The sequence below is a fragment of the Plectropomus leopardus genome, chromosome 13, assembly GCF_026936395.1.
Source record: "Plectropomus leopardus strain MGB_pleo_1.0 chromosome 13, ASM2693639v1, whole genome shotgun sequence".
Taxonomy (NCBI): domain Eukaryota; kingdom Metazoa; phylum Chordata; class Actinopteri; order Perciformes; family Serranidae; genus Plectropomus; species Plectropomus leopardus.
The window spans coordinates 27,971,828-27,993,425 of NC_142188.1; the positions used below are offsets into that span (position 1 = coordinate 27,971,828).

Genomic DNA, 21,598 nt, shown 5'->3' on the forward strand with positions numbered 1-21,598 from the left:
CAGGAATAAATTAGAAACAGGGCGTGCCCCAAAATTGTTGCTCAAAATGGCGCGCCGCATTGCACTGTATCGCACTGTCTCACTCGTGGACAGTTATGACAGTCCAATAGGAAATAATGTCATCAAACAGATTAAGTCACTGACACTCGCTTGCGTTGTATCCAGTTAGGCAACAGTGTAACTCCCACCCCCTACGCCCTTACCCTAACCTTTGCCCTGACCCTAACCCTGCTGGGACAAATGATTCAGTTGTGGACATCTTGTTCAGGACATACTCAGGAAGTAAAGGATCAAGTCCTCTGCTCCTCTACAAAAGGAAATAAATCTCTGTCTCTCATTCAGTATGAAATGGACAAAAGTCCCCAAGGCCTGCTGATCTCCAGCCACTGATAGGACAGTTTCTCTTTCTCATTCTTCTGCTCTGATCACTCTCCCTTGTTCCCTGCTTAGTCTCACCACCTCACTCCTCACTCTCTATTTCCTGGATATGTCCACCTGTCTGTCTCCAGCCCTTCATATGACACTTTTTTTTATTGCATCCTTTCCTTTTCAATTCCTTTTCTCTGTCTCCCACCCTCCTCCTCCTCTCAACTGCCTTCCTCTCTTATGATGTGTTTAGCATTCAAGGCCTCTCACTGCTGCATCACAGGCCTGTTTGTTTCAGCGAGCTGCAAAGAGAGAGAGAGGAAAAAAAAAGAAAAAGAAAAAAGATGCGATTCCTCAGGGACGGAGTAAAATTTCTATATGCCTTCTCACTGTGGAGTATAATGCATCTGCATGCGTGTGGGGCCACATGCACGTGAATGCTTCATATTCATAACTTTGCAAACACGGCGTGATGCAAGCACGCATATATAAATATTTTTACCTATAATGCCACACACAAGCTTTCAGATTTATACACACACATGCACAACGCACCCACTGTTGATTATCAAGCATAATATGAACTAATAAAACCTTAATACCCATCCAATGTTAATGCCCGCTGCCATTTGACTTTGACACTTCACTGCAGTTTAACACCCATACAATTAACCCCCCAGCCATTTGCATGTCAAATATGGAGGGAAGATTCCCTCAATCTGTGCCCCCTCCATGCAGGTCAACAAGCTAATGAAGAGTCCTTGCACTGTTCGTGTCGGAGTTAAGTACTTGAAATCCGCCGTAGCTTATTAGCGAGCTGTACACAAAGCATCCTTAACATATTCCAATTAGAAGCAAATTATCGAGATATTAAGCATTCACATTCATACAGCACCATGTTTACTGTATCGGGACAAACTGGGTCATATTCGGTTGTCTTAGATGCCTGTGCTGACACAGAGGATTGGTTTACTGCGCGGCAGCCCCCCGGCTCTGTTCTGCTGCAACAGTGTCCCCTGATAGAGTCTTAACCTGGAGGGTGGCTGACTCACACACACACATCCCAAACACACCCTCACACCAAATAGCACAAAAACATCCACATACCCCCCCCCGAAATAATGAAATAAAAAAAGGCAAACACAAACACACACCCACGCACAGCCGGGTGGTTGTAATTAAAAAGCAGTGGAGCTCTGTGGAGCAGAGAGAGGCTATCTGAGGAGAGAGGGAGGTGGGAATACTCCACCCGTTCAGCCTAAAGGCTTCCACTAATTACCTGTCAATGACAAGGAAGAGGGAGATCTAAAGTGGTAAATATTGTCCCAAACTGTCATCCTCAATGAACCATACACTCGGCAATTCAGTTCAAGGATAATGCCCACTGACTTGGGAAATAGGATAAGATGCCATATGTTTCTGTAATTTAGGCACAATTAGCTCCGAATCTGTTCCAAACAAAGTGACACTGTGGTATCAAACAGCGTGATAGCAACTAAAGGTCAGCTGGCAGATGCGCTGTCATCAGGTTAGATGCTGAAAAGATGCAGAGAAAAGTTGTGCTTTTTATTTAAAGCTCATTTTAATTTGAGATTTAAGGGTTTTATTTTTGGATGTAAAGCAGACAAACAAAATACTTTGTTGACAAATAAATATGAGGAGTTATATGTGAAATACGGGGATTGCTCCTTGGTCAGCAGGGTAGGTCAGATCAAAATGGTTTTAACCAAATGTCTTCATCTCTTCCAGCATCCAAATAAACCGGTGAGTATCTTGCAGACTTCTAAATTTTTTCGCAGCTTTGCCCTTTCCATTTTTTTTTTACAGTATTATAGAGCAGCCAATATCCAAAAGCTTTTATACTGGGTGGGCAAATCAACCACTGACCAGCCTGCCCTGACCCAAATGGAAGCATCCTCCGCTCAGATATCCCCTACAGTCATAGCTGTGCTCCCAACTACCAATGTCTCTCTCCACCATCAGTGTTATCCAAGCGGTTACTCAGTCTCTTAAAATATTGAGACAATGTAGAAAACATTTTGAACTGCACAGATCTTCAGTTTTCAGCCATGTAACATAGATTCTGCATTTCAGTTTTGGTTCAACAAGGACATATCATCAGTTAACAATTTATATGACAAGTAAATCTTTATGTGGTTTGTTTGACCTGTCAACCAAATTTCAGACATTTCATTCAGAAACAGTGTCCACATTTTCCAAAGTGTGTTTCTAAAACATTAATCAAAACTCTTCTGACTCTAGACCCAATGCAAAGAGAGAATATTTCTTATGTCCATAATTCCATGAATATTTAGTGCTCACTTTTCCCAAATCAAACTAGAGAAGCATGGGAGCAGGATCCAGCGATCAGCATAGATGATGACCGATGGGGCAACGTCTTTGGCAGGCAGGGAGGGTCTAACTTTCTTTGGGCCAATAAACCGTTGAGTAGGCAGTGGAAAATCTTGTACCTCCCCTAAATTCTAAGGTAGCTTTGCCCTTCCCAATGTTTTACAGTATTACAGCCAGTATTGAAAAGCTTTCATACTGGATGGGTAAATGAAGCATTGACCAGCCTGCCCTGACCCAAATGAAAGCATCCTCAACTGAGATTTTAACTACAGTCAAAGCTGTCCTCCCACCAACCTGTGCCTGTCTCTACCATCAGCAGTAGTCCAGTGGTCAAAAAATATGGAGGCACTTTTAAATGTTTTGACCTATACAGATCCTCTAATTTTGTTTCAACAGGGGCAAAACAGTTGTCATGAAAAAGGAAATCTTAATGTACTTTGCTGATGAGCGACCACATTTCAGCTACCAACATCTCACCTTTTTAGTTTCTTTTTTAATTAAACGTTTTATTCAGAAAGAGTAACCCCTTTATTTTCCCCAAATTTCCTCTTAAAAATGAATTGACTGTAGACACCAATCAGAGAGAAACATTTTTCACACATCTACAACTCCATGGACTCTGCCTGCTTTGTTTTCCCCCAGCCAGCTAGAGAAGCAGGTGAACGTCTTCTGTTTGTGCTCGACATTGAGCTGGTCCATCAATGTATAACACACAGAATTTATTATAAGATTGACTAAATATATACTACAATGTAAGATGTTTGTAACAGATGTGGTCAGTCACCAGCAAACCTTGTACAAATATGTTAACATCATTTCGGTCTATAATATTTGGAACATGACAAAAAAACTCAGTGAGTGACAGATCTAAATCATTTTTGGTATCCCACCAAACAAGGAGCTCTCAGTTGGGTCACAGCATGCCATGACCTTCACAGCTTTGCCAGTCAGGTGTTCAATTATCTTAAATTGTAAGCAACATCAAGGTTCAAGGAGGTTTTCCATCCAGCCATCGTCTCTGAGCTTGTGACCCCATCTCTAAGGCTGAGTGCAACCAACCTACAGAAGAAACTCATTTCAGCCTCATGTGTCTGCAATCCTATTCTCCCGGTCACTGACCATTGGGGAGGGTCGTAATGTTTAAGAACTGGTCAATCGAGACCTTTGCCTTTTGGCTCAGCTCGCTCTTCACCTTGATGGTCCTTTGTCATGCCTGTACATTGTTAAAGCTGCATCAAATCACCCATCCATCTCACACTCAATTTTACCCTCCCTCCTGAACTAGACCTTAAGATACTTGAACTCCTTCACTTGAGGCAGTCACTCATTTCCAACCCAATAGAGGCAATGTAAAGCTGGAAAAACTGAGGTCCTGTCTTCGAGGTTCTTCAGTAACTTTGAAAAGATATGCAAATTGTTTCAATCTCTCCTTGACACTCCTGATATTATGCCTGACAAGTTTGACTGAATTCTTTTGAACCTATAATTAAACCTTTAACCCCCCCCTTTAGATACAGTATCTTCCCTTATCTTATTTTATTTTCCTTTAATATTTGCTTTGTTTTGTTCTGTTTGCTGCCTGAGGCAGCGCAGTGGGTGTGGAGGGGGGTTGATTAAAAAAGTAAGCATTGTGTTTCTGCCTTTCCCTTTTTGTGTATATTAATAATTTACACTTTTGATGCTCAGTAACAATATATATTAAAAAAAATTTAATCACATTTTTACCTGATGTATGTCAACAAGTTCAAGGCCGACTGTTAAATCATTACATGTAGGGATCCACTCGGAGACAAATCTGAGGGGTCCTGAGGTGATTAATAAAATGCTGTTATCAAATTAAAAATAACAGCTTTTAATGGATATAATTAATAATTTAATCTTATTTTATATTGGAAAATATAGGAAATAGGAAGGAATATAGTTTCTGTGCCTCAGAATTATTGCTGCTTGTGTTGGGTATCAATCATTAGACTGTTTTGAACAGTCGCACAAAACTCTCGCAGTTACAACATAAATAACCTATGAAAACTGTCAATCACCTTAATATAAAGAACCTGGCACCGAACACGTCACCGCACCTGACCTTTTTTTTTCCAGCTCAAAACACCCAAGAAAGCTTCAAAAGTGTGACAATTTTAATCTGTGCCAAAAATTTGTTTCACAAATTCTCGCAGAAAAGTGCTCACATTTTAAATATTTGAAGCCGGAGTGTCAAAGCCAACTTTCTACCGCGTGTGAAGACAGAGAAGGCATGCAGATTTTGACGGTGACTTTTTGGGAACGTTCAATAAGCATTCGTTATGTCGGATTTTTCCCTACCAATTAGGGTTTAAAGCAGACCTTTGAAACAGTATGTGCTTGATAAGAATGTGGCCTGAGATCAAAAGCAACTGAGTAAGCGACTCCGTGACTATCGAAAAAAAATGTGTGTTCATTTACATATACTACATTTGTGCGGTGTTGTAATATTAATATGTGGGTGAGATACTCTACATAGAGAGATGTGAAAATAAAATTCGAGTGGGGATCTGAGGAACAAAAGATGTCTCTCACATTTGTTTGATGTTAGAGGTATGGGGCTTTTTCCCCCCCTATCTTTATTCAAGAGCGTGGTCTTTCAATTTGAGAGCATGACTCACTGATTTCACGTTCAGATTTTGTAATGCTTTCCCTCAAAACCCTAGTCTCGCACTCAAATAGCCCTGCTTGCGCTTAGATTTGCTCTGCTTCTGCTCAAACGGTATGCTTGCACTCTGATATAATGTTGCTTGCACAGATTTCCTGCACTCAGGCTTCAGCTCTTCTCCTCGCACTCGGGCTGCTTCTGTATCCTCATCAAACATCAAATTTCTCGTCTGCCCTCCGATTTTTTGTGCAGTTGACCAATGAAATGATCTCTGCCTTGTTGCTAGCATGTTCGCCCTGCTTCTTTGAGCGTCCCTAACAGGTGGTAACTCTTTACCGTGGTTTATCCGTGCTCACCCTCCAATGCTTTATTATACAGTATTTAACTCCCTTGCGTCCTTTACGATTTTCACATTAAAAGAAAAGTTAATATTATATCATGCCTGTAGCTTTTCTTCAACCATAACAGCTACATCGTCCTCCTAACTCTCAGCAGCTGTGTTCCCATGGAAACAGTGCTCACGCAAGTCCCGCAAAGTATGGCAGCTGCAGTAGTTTGGGAAACAGCGTTATGGGGCACTGAATTTGATGAATTTACTGTTCACCAGACCAAAAATGAGACAAGAATACCATCTATATTTGTATTCTGTTATTTGTATTTGTTCTTGTGTTTCATGTAGGTGTCGTTCAGTATTTTGTATTCTTTATTTTGTATTTGTCTTGGTTCTCTTTTGGCATTTCATGTAAAGCTTGAAGTATTTAGAAAAGCAAAATATAAATACATATAAAACAATTATTATTATTAAGAATTAGAGCAGCAAGCACGTCTTTCCACCTCACTCCCCATCGGGAGAAGATCAACTCCAGAGACGGAGCTTCAGTTAGAAGCCGAAGCAACTCGAATTCAGCCAGTGCAAGCCAAGGGTCTCATCCCGGACCGTCCCGCCAATTTGAGTTGCTGCTGTTACTCAGATTAGTCCTAGCACTGCGGCTGGCAGTGCAGGAACAAGGTTTTGAGGGAAAACATTTCAAAATCTGAATGTGAAATCAATGAGTCATGCTCTCAAACTGAAAGACAGGAAAGAAGCCCCTTAAAGAGGGTATAAATAATATGCGCAAATGTCAAGTCTGACACTGTAATTGCTACACCTAGTTTACTAAGTGCAGTTAAATGGAAAATCAAATGCACAATTGAATATTCTGGTTGATATTCAGGCATGACTTGAGTATGCACACTTATCAGGACAAATTCATAGCAAATTGATGATGATTGAACAATAAAACTGATTGCTTTCTTCAAGGTCGATAGATAATCTCCTTCAATTATGTGTGACCTACATACAGACAAACAGAAATGGATGTTTTGGGTATGCCAGTAGTGTGGCTTCATGGAAATGTCATCCGGTGAGTTGATCAACCACTTTGGTCCAAACTGAAATTTCCCAACAGCTATCAGATGAACTGCTATGGATTTTTTTTTTTTTTTTACAAATATCCATGTTGCCAAGATGATGCATCCATGTGACTTTGGAGATTTCCTTACTCTTTATCTAGTTCAAGCAGCAAGTCAAAGGTTTCAATTACAGCAAAAAAGCTGCAGGGTAAACAAATCCCTAAAGCTTTTACAGGTGCTGAATCAAAAAATCATTCTAAGGCTACAATCAGACAAAAGATCCATACACACTATTGGTGTATATAAAAGAGGGATAGTTGTTTACAGAGTTTTTTATATAAACTTTGTGAAGTCTGTTATGTAGGATGTGAATGTATTTATAAGGTAGGAATAAATAAGTGTGTACTTCCTACCACTTTTCAATCATGTGATATATAAGTTTAAGTGGCTTGAGTATTTGTTATCAAGACTGCTTTATAGGCTTCCTTTTTTTTTGTTCATTACAGTTGCATAAGGCTTGTTTGCTTTTATTTTATTTACATCTACTTGATGGATTGGCAAAACTTTAATACAGATATCCACGGTCTTTTAAGGATGAACCCTAATGACTTGATAATTCCCCAACCTTTCCACTTGTGCCACACATTTGTGGGTTTTAAGTGAAATGTCTCAGCAACTACTGGATGGATTATACCATCATAGTATCAAAGTATTGGGAAAAAGCTTACATTTGGCCCAATATGAAAAGTTAAGGGTCAAACACCTGCTGAACTAATTACATTTCCATCGTCCACAGCTGCACTTTGTTTTTAGCACTAGTTAGCTAATGTTAGTGCTAACATGCCAAACTGAGATGGTGGACATGGTTAACAATATACCTGCTACCCATCTGCATTTTACAACTGTTAACATCTACAGAGGGAAGATGTCAGCACAAGCGTTCCTCTAACACCAGGTAGCTTCAGTAAATTTTATTGTGTTTACAGGTTGGAGTACTCTGCTGCTTCAGTGGTCTTGAGAGATATATAAATTTCCTCTTTTTTTCTGTATTTTAGTGTTTATTTAATAGCTGACAGAGAACAACAAGAAACATTGGGAAAAGGAGGAGGAGATGGCACACAGTCCAAACTGGGCTCATTACATCAGACCACTGGGATGCTCATGATACTCAGGTGATTTATGATTTCTATTAAACCCTCTGAAGTTTGTTTTTTAAGGACAATGATATCTCCAATTTTATGTCCATACAGGTTTATATACAACAGGGGCATTATGGTGCTTTTTTTTTTTTTAATTCAACCTAGGAAAAGAATCTAAGAAAAAAATGGAAAAAGATACAGTCAGCTGAGATTCTTTTGACCTTCCTCTATAAAGATATTTAACTATGTGACAAAATGTACCTGTGAAAATACAGAAAATCAATCAGGAGACAAACGCTTTTTTGCAATACAGTGCATTATGTAAGGTGCCGATGTTATAAGGCTGTGTTTTATTATGCCACTTTTTGGCAAGGTGTTAGCACAGCAGGCCCATATGCTGTGTGTCTTAGTCCAGTTGGACCCAAATGGCTCTAAATGGTGCTGAGCTTCTGCCAGAGTGAGACAGAGAGCAGATCACTCAGCCAGTCACTCAGTTACATGAGGATGGAAGGAACAGCCTGAAAAAGAAGCCGAGTTTATGTGGAAGTCTGGAGGGGTTTAGGAGCTAGCCTATTAATCACTTTTAAAGCCCTTCTTAAAAAGTTTGTGTGCCACTGTTCTAGTTAATGACACTCAGACTCCTGGCTTCTGCTGCTGGCAAAGACACATCGGTCGATGAAGACATGTATGTCAACGCCACACAACCAGTTTGGCTTTCACTGACTGATTTATTGCGCTGTATATACAATTCACTTGTAATTTAACAAATTACAGTCTGACAATTTACTAATATGTCAATACAATAGTCGCAAACAACATGCATCCAGTCCTACATCTGTTTTCATCGGCTTATTTGGGGCAATGTCGAAGGGGCAGCAGGCAGAGCAAGGTGCTCCGGAAATCCATCTCCTCGGGAAGGCTTTCCAGCTCTGCCTGGGAGATCTCCAAGCCTGCTCAGGCCAGACGGGATATATAATCCCTCCAGCGTGTTCTAGGTCTAACCTCAAGGGTAGACTAGAACTGCTTTTGGTCACCTCCCAAGGGTCATGACCATAGGTGAGAGTTTGGACACCCAAGCCACCTCCACTGACACTCTTCGATGCAAATAAGCAGCAGCTCTACCCAGAGATCCCTCCAGATGTCTGAGCTCCTCACCCTATCTCTAAGGCTCAGCCCAGCCAGCCAACAAAGGATACTCATTTTAACTGCTTGCCTGTTGTCTGATTCTTTTGGTCACTACCCAAAGCTCATGACCATAGGTGAGAGTTGGGATGTAGATGAACCTTTAAACCAAGAGCATTGCCTTCCAGTCCCATGCAACACTTACATCACTCAGGATGCCGCCCCAAACCACCTGTCCATCTCCAACTCTGTTTTCTCCTCCTCAATCTGAGTTTCGACAGTCGGTTAGAGCCTATTCTCCAGCACCCTGAAATAAACTTTCCCAGGGAGGCTGAGCAGTGTGAAACCTTGATAATTGGTGCACATCCTCTGTCCCCTTTTTGTAAAAATCAGAACCACTACCCCGATCAAGGATCAGGCACTGCACCCGACCTCATCGCCACACAAGCAAAAAACAACAAAAAAACAAAAACTGGCTTAAACTTGATTAACTACCAAAAAACAACACTTTTTAGATAAGAGTCATGATTATGTGATGAGTTTTCCCAGCTTAGTCCTAGTTTTCTGCCCGTTCGCATCTTTGTAGAATCTCCTTTGCTTGATAACAAGCGGTGGTGCTGTGTGTCTATTGCAGCCTTCACAGTGTGCTGTTAAACTGAGCAGTGTCAGACAGCCTGACTGATGAGTCATGGGAGAGCGTGTGCGTGTGCTTTTCGTGCATTTATTTCTGTGCTCCTCCTGATACACCAAATGTATTTATCCCGCGAATTTGCACTGTGAACACACGTGCCACCTTCCTGGTGAGAGAAAAGATGGCTACTTTCACACAACAGACCTTCATTCTTTATTCAGAGTGGCTGCTTTTGTTATTTTAGATGATCTGATATGATATCTCCCTCTAGATCTGTGCTACTGCCTCGTTCAAACACACATTGGTTTCTGTTTTAAATTGGATGCGTCTTTTTAAAGACTAGTTGGTGTATAAGCTTTCCTTCATCCTTCAACTTAACACTGGCTTAGGCAGCCTGCTGTGAGACCCACAATTATGAGATTTGTCTCAGCTGAACGATGTGAAGTTTACTTATTGTCATGGCAACACTTACGCATGACACTTTGAGCATTTTAATATAAGATTATGTAAGGCCTCGAGCGCTGGAAAAAGTCTGAGATGAAACAACTTCAGCAGCAGTGTCAACAATACTGTAAGGCAACGGAACCAAGTCATTATCACAGCAAACTGTCCTATTGGCAGCCTTGCATGGCTGGGCATAGAGTAGGCATAGAGTCAGTTTAGTTTGAAAGGGGGCATGCTGAAGTAATTAAGAGAGACAATTAGGAATGATGTGGAACATTTCTGAGATGTTTCTGAGGGCCACAATGAAGACGGATGGTGGAGGTTTCTACTTTTCCTTATGAAATTTTGTTAAGTTATTGAAATTGAGTACTCTGAAAATGAAATGTCAATGGAGCATCGACACTAAGCAGTGTCCGACCACGAAGAGTGAGCTGACCCCAGGGCAGCAAGGACGCCCACTCTGGTAATATATATATAGACTGCAAATTTGTAAATCCTGGGATAGCAATGGAACGCCATGCCCTACTTTCTCGGTGATTGACTAGTACCTTTTGCCCTTGTTGGCTTAATTGCTTATGCTTAGGAAAGACACGTGGGCTTGGTTAGGATTCGAGAGAGAATGTCAGGGTAAGCCAGTCAGAGGCAGAGTAAGACGGGCCATTTCCTCCCCATTCTAGGACACAAAAGTTCGCATATGGGCAGCCCTGGAAGCACTAGATGAGTCTTAGCCCTAAAAAATAGTATCTCATGCTCAGGGTTGTGTTTGACATAATCAAGATGGTGAAAGATGGGTACCAACCAAAGATAGGTCCCCTGATAGCAGTACTTGTGATGGTCACTTCAAGACTATTTTTAAGGTCTCGCTCCCGTCTCAGATACAATCACATTTGTACTCGGCCTTGTCTTGGTCCTCAACAGAGGAATTTAATTTAAAGACCTGTCAAGATCACAACTGCTGGATTATCACTGAATTACCTGTGCAAAAAAATGAGTGATGAAAAAAAATGCATCAGTTGATTTCAGCTCTTTAGTGTGATTTGCTTGTGATAAACAAAGAAAAATTCCAACATGTAAAATAAACCTCTACAATATCTTTTGGTTATTTAACCAAGACATTTGTAATGGTACAGATACATATAAGCATGTGATTAATGTGGGTGTTTTTACGGGGAATTGGATCTTTAAGATCATTTTGAGAAGTGCCTACGGTTTGTATGTTCGACATTTTATCGTTCATGTGACATGCCGGGGTGTCTGCAGGTATGAGAAACTTAAATTCAGTGTCTTTTTAAGAACTTTTCAAGATCATTTTCACCGTATTTGAGATTGATGTTTGGACACTTTTTCTATTCAACACTGCAACTAAGTGTAAGTATTCATGTAGTCCTGTGTAAAGGTAAGTTTTATGTAGGAATATGATTGTGAGACTGATTTAGGTAATCTACATTTTAACAACAGGTAGTTGTTTAAAGTAAAGCGAAGTCAAGCATTAGGTTACATAATGGGTTTATAGATTTGTAGCAATAGAAACGCAAACTTTCACAAAGAAGACCTTAACTCATTTTAGAAATTGAAAGATCAATACATAAAATCAGATTAAATGTCTGTGGCAATTAAGACTCTCAAATTCAAATGTAACACCATGCAAGCAGTGTAGAACTGCACTGGTCTGGTCTGGGTCTGGAACTCTGTCTCCACTTGAGGAAGTCTTGGTCTGGTCTCAGTCTCAATATACTTTGGTCTTAAATGTTCTTGCCTTCAACATAGCCTGATTGTGAAAACTTTTTAATCTGTAGTTTCTTTGCACACTGTTTGCAGGAAACTAGCAGAAAACCCAAAACTTAAATTATGTCAAGATCAGCAGCAAAAGTTCAACAAGGCATTAAATGTTGATTAAAGGGATCCAATTGTTTAGTCAAAAAACATAGTGTTAATTAAAGAATCAACATTTAACAAACACAATTAAAAAGCAGATATGGATTAGTCTTTAAAGCAAAGCTCTTCAGGTCACATTAATCTCATTTATCAGGCAGGCTGTAGCCTTTAAAGCAGGGAATACTCTGAGCTTCTACCAGTACTAACGTAGTATTCAATTGATGTGTGGCAAAGCATGAGCAAGGAGCTCATCGCTCACTTGACTCTTGACATTTGCATTATGCAATTAAAATTGATTATTAATTTCATTTCAGTACATCAAACCCCCACTCACGTTATTTAACCTCTTGATTTGCTCACAGTACGGTAATAATATAACATTAATAAGAAGTGTGTTGGTGAAGGAGAGGTAGCCTCAGTTGTCTCGTGTCTATGTGAAGCTTAGTAAAAGTTCAATAAGGATCAATGATCTGCATGCTTACTGTGTTTACTTTGATTTTTATTCTTCATTTCATGCTTCCAACGCAGTGTGATGACTGATGACACTTTTCAGTTTAACCAGATGCTGCAATGACCTCTGTGGTTAATACTGTTCCTTTGTCTGCTGCCGTTTGTTTTTCTTGTTTTTTTCAAGAGTCAGATCGATGCGACCCGACTCCACCCTTCCACCTCCGTTCTTGATCAAAACCAGCTGTTCAGTGAATTTATCAGAAATTTTGCTTCAGACTACGTCAAAACGGATCCACACACATCCTGAGCTGCGTCGTCGCTCTTTCACCTCAGACACCTTACATATTGATTTAACTTTTCCTGTCGTGCACACTATGTCATACAAATGAATTCAATGACTCTTTAAGCCATTCTCTCCGTCAAAAAAAAGCAAGGAATTAATGAATGTGAAAATATGAAAAATGAAGGAATGAATACGAATGAATGAATATCTGGTCGAAATGAGAACATGATGGAGAACAAAAAGAGGACATTTACCTGTTTGCGACTTATATGTGACTTCATATAGGCATTTCATGATGCAATTTCAACATTTGTCAACGCACGGTCTGCAAAGTTACAAAGCACAAAATGAACTGGATATGAATTCTTTGTGTACTTATGCTTGCCTTTACTTATGTGTGACTGGTTGCCAGAACATGAGCTTAAGTATTCAGCCTACGAGACTTTCCCAGATTATCAGTAATTGGCAAAGTCTTTCCCACATGCCCTGTGAACGGCAGAGAGAGAGAGAGGTGGGAATGGGGGGTGGGAGAGAGAGATATTGTTGCAGGGTGGTGATACATCCAATAGATTAGAGCCCTTTTATAAGCTGTTGAAGTCACTTTCGTGTCCCTCAACAATTACCATTAAAGTGCTCTCGAGCAGGGCGCCGCTCTTCACCCCACAACTGTTCCAGGGGAGCAGGAGCTGTGGAAACTAGGCAGCTTGTAGGTGTGAGAGTGTGAATCGCCCAGGGAGGACAAGCTGTGTTCATTCTGCATGCTAAATGAGGTGGAAATAGTATTACACTTCTTCATCTCACGCTCAAAAACTGACCTTTCCAGGTTTTTTTTCTTCTTTTTCTTAAAAAAAAACCTACCCAAATATCAAGCCTTTAAAAAAAAGAGTGCAACCAGAAAACCTGGCTGTCTCTCTTGAAATAAAAGCCAAAATGCAGAATTATAGCAGCACACTTCCAAAACTAAGCACAGCCAAGATTCCTCCCAATGATATCTCTTTTTATTTACTGTTGCGCAGAAAAATGCTGCATTGACATCTCTTCAAAGCTCTTAACGTGTTTATACTTGTATTGTCTTAGTCACACTCTGGCAATAGCCAAGTAAAGCACCTTTTAAGTCTGATTAAAAATTGAATGTGTGTGACCCTCTTGCCACATGCAAGCACTCCCCGGAAATCCTGCTGTGAACTGGGTACTTCATTTATATGATGTTCTTAGTCAACATCCCTTGTTAAACCGAGATTAACTTAATGGAGACACATTATGGCTTTAGCCTCTAATGTTCTGCAGTCATATTATTTTGACACCTCCATGCCAACTACCCAGTGAATAATAGTCTCCATCATAGTCTTTTAAGTAGGCAATATATACATAAGACCAGTGTTTTTTTTTATTTTTTATTTTTTTACTGGCAATACAGGTGATATAGTCATGATATCACTGACTGTCTGGAGAAATAATACACATCTTCCTTTTTTGTATAACATGATAGAAAACATCTAAGATGGCACATTTGTGCTGTTGCAAGAATTGCAAAGACACAGACGTTTGTCTTATTTTACTTGGTTAAAAAAAGTGATTACAGGCAGCATCACTGCATGTAGACTGGTGAGATGGACACAGCAAGCGTGAACTGAGCCAAAGAAGTGTACAAGTCAAAATTTTTGGGCGAGAAATTCATCTGACGCAGTAAAGCAAAAAGGCGATGAGCTTGGAGCAAGACTTTATCCTCATGACGAGCTGGATTTATAAGCACAGCGTCATGAGCCGGAGCAAGTGGAGGACAAGAAAAGTGACACCAGGTTATACTTTGACTATGCTACAGTAGATACAGTTTTTAAGCAAGGGTAGTCACTTTTATCTTTCACTAATGTTTCACATTGCAATGCATATTTGCTATATAACTAACTGACAACTGGATTAATAAGTACACTGTCCTTTGACTAAGACCTGCTCAGACCACCAAAACCAACCTAGAGATACACCAGCACCACATAGCCAACACGATCTCATACCAAGTCATCACATATTACATATAGGAACATAAAGGAAGCGAACACCAGCCTTGAAAGTCTGGGGTTTGTTGGACCACCTCCTTCCCTCCCATTCTATAGGGACTGTCATCAGTGGCAGCATTTTTAAATAACGCTGCCCAGTGGCACATCATATCACTGTGACAGACGCCATCCAGCCGTTCAGTGGCATATCATGGGAAACGTGGTCCAGCCACATTACAAACTAATGCTACCCAGGGGTGTATCGTTACTCACGAAAGGTAGCTATTGGCATCGATGTCTGACGCCAAATCATTGACAAAGCAACGGTATTTCATGACTCTGGAATCAGAACAGACATAGCTCAAGTCACACTTCATCAGAATGAAAGGTTCTGTAGGCAACACTGTGTAAAGATATAGTGAACGAATGGCACCTTGAGCAGAGAATGAAGTCTCACTTCCTATGTGTGTTGCAATCTGAGCTTCTCTGTGGTTTGTTGTAAGCTCATCCATGTTAACGCACGTGTCTCCCATTAGCTAGCTCATTGCCGTGTTTATTGTTTATCTATTGCTAACATCGGAACGGCATCATCACAGAAGCGCAGAGCTGAACCCCATTTCCCCCCTTATTAACACCACTAGCAATGGCAGCACTGTTGTTTTTGTTTAGTGCTGTTTATTAAGTTAGCACTGTTCGCTGCTAGGTGCCGGCAACTCATATGCTCTGAATTTTGCATAAAGCCATTTTAACAAGCAAACAAAAATGATAATTCTTGAAATTAAATATGCTAATTTCTACATCAATATATGAAATACCGCCCCCTGCACAGCAATAATAATTATAATATTAATACATGTGTTATAAGTGTTTTTGCTTGCACTTTACTACTGCATTTACAATGCAACTTTGCAATGAAGCATTTTATTTTAGTCACATATTTAACAACTAACACCAAAAATAACTGCAAGCACTGACTGTACAGAAAGACTGTAAAATAGACAGGAGTATTTTTTCTTAAATATGAATCTGGCTGCTTTGAAAGAAAGACTCTTTTTGAGATCAGGCAATGATTAGAAGCTTTGGAGTGCACCAGACATCACCGCATCCTGTCATATTTACAGTTGGTGAAAAGCCAAATCCATCATACACACAGTACACAGAGTGCCAAGACTGGAGGCTATGCCCCACACCTGGCTTTAGCACAGCGAAATCAACAGCTTTTTTTTGTTCTGGATTCAACTAGAGTGTAGAGAAACCTGTCACAACTATGAAGTGCAGGCATGGAGACGTGCTCTCAAAAAGAAAAACTTTTCCCCACATTTGCCTCCTAATTTGACAAAATCCATCTGGAAATCATCGAATAGTGATTCTGAGCAAATTTGTGGAGTGGCCTCTAGAACTGCAGCATCGTCCACCCCATGATGCAGCTGACTTTGCTCAACTCCTAGAAACGCATACTAATATACATATACACACGCACTCTACACACAGCCTGGGGCTGCAACTAAGTGCTATAATTGCTGACAAAACCGCTGAGACTTGACACCGTCGCACCAGAGAAGTAGACGAAGATGAGGGAAATAAAATAAGCAGGCAGACCGAAAGGCAAACACACGCCCAATACACTCTCTCACACATTTCCATGCACAGACAGCGCGCGCTCACATGCACACTGATGAATTCATTGGCAGACTGAATAGCTAGAGGGTGCAAACTGTTCAAATGTTGCACAACTATGCCATTTGAGCGCCAGGGGAGTTGAATGTTTTGCCTGCTGTCTGCACACGCACAGTCCCCCCTTGTCTGTTGATTTCTCATTTGGTGCGGCCACAACTGGAGCCAAGGTGATTTAAAGTGACAGCGACGCAAGGCCATCTTTTTCATCACATGGGAGTGGCCCAAGCTCACTGACTCCCACATTACCATCCTATTTGCAGGCCCTGCCCCTGCTACAACCTCACCTATCACGAGCTGATCTACGGCGTGGCAAAGAATCTAAACAAGGTGTCATATCGCCGGGACAAATAGGCAACAACAGACTTAAGGGCAGGTGGTAATCCTTCCCACATGCTTCAACTGTGTGGTGTTGGAGAATTCATTTTATTGTGCCCACGAGCTGCTGTACAAGCTGTTCTCTCTTTCTCATATTTTATTTCTCACTCTTTTCTCCTCCGTAAGAACATCTTCCCTCCTTCTTTTCCCACTCCTGCATTTGAACACGGTGTCAAAAAATTACAAAAGTGTGTGGCCTTTAAAAAAAGAAGAACCCCGCCGGGAGTGAGAAAGCGAAGCAGTCAGAGAACGTTGTTTCCTGACCTCGGGCTGGTTTCGGTGGATTTTGTAAAGAGAGAGAAGAACGGAGTGGCATGTTTTAGGAAAGTTTCACACCGTTTATTAACTTGCGCCTTACCTTGCTGAGCTGACTGGCCGGCGAGCCGCTGTTGTTGACAGTGTGGCATTTGAAGTTGAGCAACGATTCCCCCACGGCATCACGCTCTCGGCTCGCGTCCTTGTCGGCGTGGGAGTGGCTGTCAGGGACGGGCGACGTGGCGGATGTGGGGGGGCGTTGGAGTGCGGTGCAGGACAAACCAAGGAAGTTAGACGGGCGGATTAGAAAGGCCTCCAGAGCGATGTTAGCAGATACCTTGGGAGGGGAAGCCAAGAATTAGAAGTGGTGTAGAGGCGGGGAAGAGTGGCAGACATATTTACATCATAAAAACTATTTGTTTTAACTTAAAAAATGTTAGTGTCCAGGCTGCCTTAGAATTTCAAGTTGACAGAATTTGGACGGACAAGTTGAGGTAATTCTGTAACATTTTAACTTGTCTTCTTAACCATTTGAAGCTTGAGCAGACTTGATTTCTTACAAAAACTTGGGGGGGAAGGCAATGAACAACTGGGCAAGAAATGCCACAAAATATCAAGAAATTAGTAAAAAGGTGACAAGGAAATTACCTTAAAATTAGTTGAAAATTTATTGAAAAAAAGCGTCAACAGAAACTATATTTATATTTACTATCATTTTATATAAGTGATACCAAAAAAACATGTATGTACAACATGTATGTATGAATTTTAAACAATTTTGTCATAATTTTCTCTTTTTATAACACTTTTTTTGTGCTTATTTTCAGATCATTTTCTTATAACATTTATGAAAATTAATTTCCTGCTATTTTTTAAATTGCTTTCCTGCTGGGGTCATGTTTTGGCAAGTTGCTCATTGCCCCCTCCCCATGTTTTGAAAGAAATAAAATCAATTTGCTCAGGTTTCAAAGGGTTGAATTCCGAAAGCTTCGAATGTTCAATCAGCCTGGACACTAAGTTTTTAAAGTTAAAACAAATAGTTAAAAAAAAGGGAATAAAAATGTACAATAGATGAAACTCTTCATTTGCCCTGTCCTATCATAAGAAGACAACATTGGTCGCAGCTTATCTTTAAAGGTACACATTTCAATTATCCTCACTATTTAAAACAGTTAATGTTACCTTTTACCTTGACTTGCCATTTGTGAGTCTCTACACAGCTGTTTTTTTCTGTTCCTACAGTCTTCAAGTCATTAAAAATGCCCTGTCCTCATCAGTGGTGGAAAGTTGCTAAATACATTAACTCAAGTACTGCATTTAACTTACAATTTTAGGTACTTGGACTTAACTTGAGTATTTCCATTTTCTGCTGCTTAGTAGTTCTATTCCATTCCACCTTGGAGGAGGATATTGTACTTCCTCATGACAAAGGTGGGATCCAAGGAGGTTCTTATAGTTGGGAACATTTATTCTCACTAAAATTTTTGGCGAAACTTAATGAGACACGCAACTTTAATATAATATGCACATTCTAACTATTTCAAGCCACGCCTCTAGAGGCTTTAAGTAAATGTACAATGTTATTGTCCACCACTGCCTCATGAAGAATGTCCAGAGCGGCACAGGACAGACTGAGGAAGTTGGACGGGCGGATCAGAGAGGCCTCCGGAGCTATGTTAGCAGACACCTGGGGAGGGGGAGGCCAGGAATTGGGAGTGGGGCACAGATGGGGAGTGGTGGCGGAAGGAGATTTTTATATTAGTCATTTAGCAGATGCTTTTATCCCAAGTGACAGCACAGAGGGAAAAAAATAGACGGAAGCGAGAAGAAACAAAGGAAGCAATTTATCTTTCTCTTGCCTTATTCCAGCTATCTGCTCGAGCCAAATTAACTTCTCATTATTCTGGGCTGCAAGAAAAAAGGTAAAGCTACGGGACATTTAGTCAGATAATCAACCTTTGCCCTGGCTGAGTGTGGCCGTAAGCGTGGGTGATTCAAAGCCTGGCTGTACCTTAGAAATGACCCGGTTGTCTCCGGTCAGCGCCAGGTCGGCGATGCGCTCCACGCACTGCACGATCCGAGTGCACGCCCGGGCCTCATTCTGCGCCATCCACAGGATATGCTCCTCCACGAGCATCATGTTGCTGGCAATGTCGGATATATAGTCCCCGAGCTGTGGAAACACAAGCAGATATGGATGCAACTACACAAACTGTACACACACATACACACACACACGGCAAGGCAGACTCATCGTGCACATCAATCATATCCGCAACAACAGGCACATTTATAATCTCCAGTCAGAATAGTGAGGGAGGCAATGGTGGCTTCATTCATTATAGAGAGATTTAATTTAGATTAGCGGCTCCAATGGGGCATAATCGCTTCCTTGGGATGGCAGTTCGCTATTTACTTACTGTACTTTTCATTGTTGCTTCATTTGACTATTCTTTATTGGATGAATGAGGGTGGTCTCATCAGCATTGTCTCAGGAATGATAAAACTCTAAGTATCTCCTAATAATATCTCCTCCCGAGTGACCTATGAAGAGTAATTGGACAAGTGAGAGCTAATATTGATTCTTTTTACTGACTAAGCTCGACACCCTTCCCCTCGCAAAAGCTGACCTTCAGTGTGACGTAAAGCCCCTCAGACTGCCTCCGGCCACAGACGGAAAGGGGAGTTCACTTAAGGTAGAACGCGGCTTTGCCAAAAAAAAAAAAAAAAAAAGAGATGCGTCTTCATAACTATGATTGCCACTCAGGTCCGACGCCGCCGCGGGCAAGAGGAAAGCACATGAGGTGAAAAGTTAAGCTGTCTGGAATCGATTGAAGGATTGAAGCCAGAGCGACCACGTGTTGTCATGTCTTTTTGGGAAGCCCCCGCTACCTCTGTGGCTGACATCCACTGAAGTGTCCTTTCCTGTGCGCCTAATTAGGGCTCCAGTTAAAAGTTTACATGATAAACCTCATCGACGGCAAATTATTGCATTCAGAAAACTGTCACTCAACACAGTCATGAATATTGTCAGAATATGAGCAGCAACCAACATAAAGCAGAAAAAAGCAGCAACAGATTGAGTGAAACAGATGTGTTTAAACTGGAAATTTGTATGTATTATGGCATTCATCAGTATGTTTGTAGGGGTTACTGATTTATCTGGTTTATTATTTATTATCTATTTGTTTATCTTCCTCTGTTTTCTGTATATAATAATGAAAACTGTAGATATCTGATTCTGTGTATGTGGGTGTATGCATATACTGTTTGTTAAGTTAATTATGGGTGTAAATATATAACAAAATATGTTATTAAAAATTCAAAGACTTATGGAGAAGGGATGGGATTAAATAAATTGTACTTCTTCTCATGTATGTAAACAAAGCCATCATGTGTTTGACTGTTTGTTTTGCATTATGTTTTTCACTGTCACATTACTTCTTGTCCGTTTTTTTGTATGAAGCTCTCCACTTTCTTTAGTACATGCCCAAAATAAATCAAGTCAGTACAAATCAAATAAAAAAAACAAACAAAAAAAACTATGGCGCATCTATGCGTTCACTCTTACGTCTCTACGTTTCTCCACCAGCCTCGTCAGTCTCTCCACCAGGTGCGTGACAAAGATGACATCCATGACGTCTGTGAAGTGCGCCGCCTTGCTGGTGAACGCCACCAACTGCTGGCCTAACGGCTGAGCATTTGTGGTATTAATAGTAATCTGGAACACAAAGGCAAATTCAAAGCAGCGTTCAGAGACGACGATCACACAGTCCACCGCCACAATTCAGCAGAGACATAACATGAAAAAGCTCCGACAACATATAATAAATAATAAATCACCGTAATGCCATTTGATGTCATGCATGTAGTTTTGAACTTAACGTGGTACAGCAATCCCCTGAGAAATGTAGAGTGAAACATCAGTCAGTTTGCATTATGTGTATAAAGGCTTACACGTACAGATCTGCAAACACCTGCAGGCTATACATGAATCAGTAAAGAGGTTTGTTTCTGTATTCTAGGAATATGAGGGTATCAAATAGTTCTGTTAAACACTCTGAGTAGGCTGGCAAATATGTAAAAGTCAACATGTGGAGCATTAACTTGCAAAATCAGAGCTGATGCTCCGACAATGGAATGAAAACTGTGGAACAGAATGTGTGAATATGTGTGTGTTTCTACCTGTGTGAGCTCGTGCAGCACACGCGTCAGCTCACTGGCATACGGGCACTGAGTGTAGTCCTCCTCAGCCCACCGCCCAGCGCGGTCGCAGCTCCGCCACGCCTTCTTCTCCTTCTGGCCGGAGGGGTGAGGAGCACTGCCAGCGGGGTGGGGGGCAGAGCCAAAGGTGGCGGGAGCGCACGGCAGGAAGGCGAGGATGCCAGCTAAAGTTTTTGGCCACCTGCCACACGAGATATCAGCAATGGAGTGAGTTTAGCAATCTACAATCACTGCACCAGATGGCAATTTCATACTCCCTGTACTTAGGAAATTATTAATTTGCATATTTGATTTACAGCTAGCTCTAATTATTTTTGCAGAAGACTGCCAGATTCTAATAGTTGATTGTGAAACAATGCGTTGTCTTAGTGATGATTTCTGACTTAATTAACT

The 21,598-nt window shown here is 41.0% G+C and overlaps 1 protein-coding gene across 2 annotated transcripts in view; it reads right to left on the bottom strand.

The window, feature by feature from the left end:
• adgra1b (adhesion G protein-coupled receptor A1b) overlaps positions 1-21,598 on the bottom strand; it is a 266,720-nt gene that overhangs the window by 125,856 nt on the left and 119,266 nt on the right. For both annotated transcript variants that reach the window (XM_088086276.1, XM_042501884.2), the window contains 4 exons: positions 21,167-21,386; positions 20,553-20,702; positions 18,993-19,154; positions 17,085-17,318 (listed from right to left, as the gene is read on the bottom strand). In XM_088086276.1, the coding sequence (XP_087942402.1) occupies positions 17,085-17,318; positions 18,993-19,154; positions 20,553-20,702; positions 21,167-21,386 (766 nt within the window). The remainder of the gene's footprint in view (positions 1-17,084; positions 17,319-18,992; positions 19,155-20,552; positions 20,703-21,166; positions 21,387-21,598) is intronic.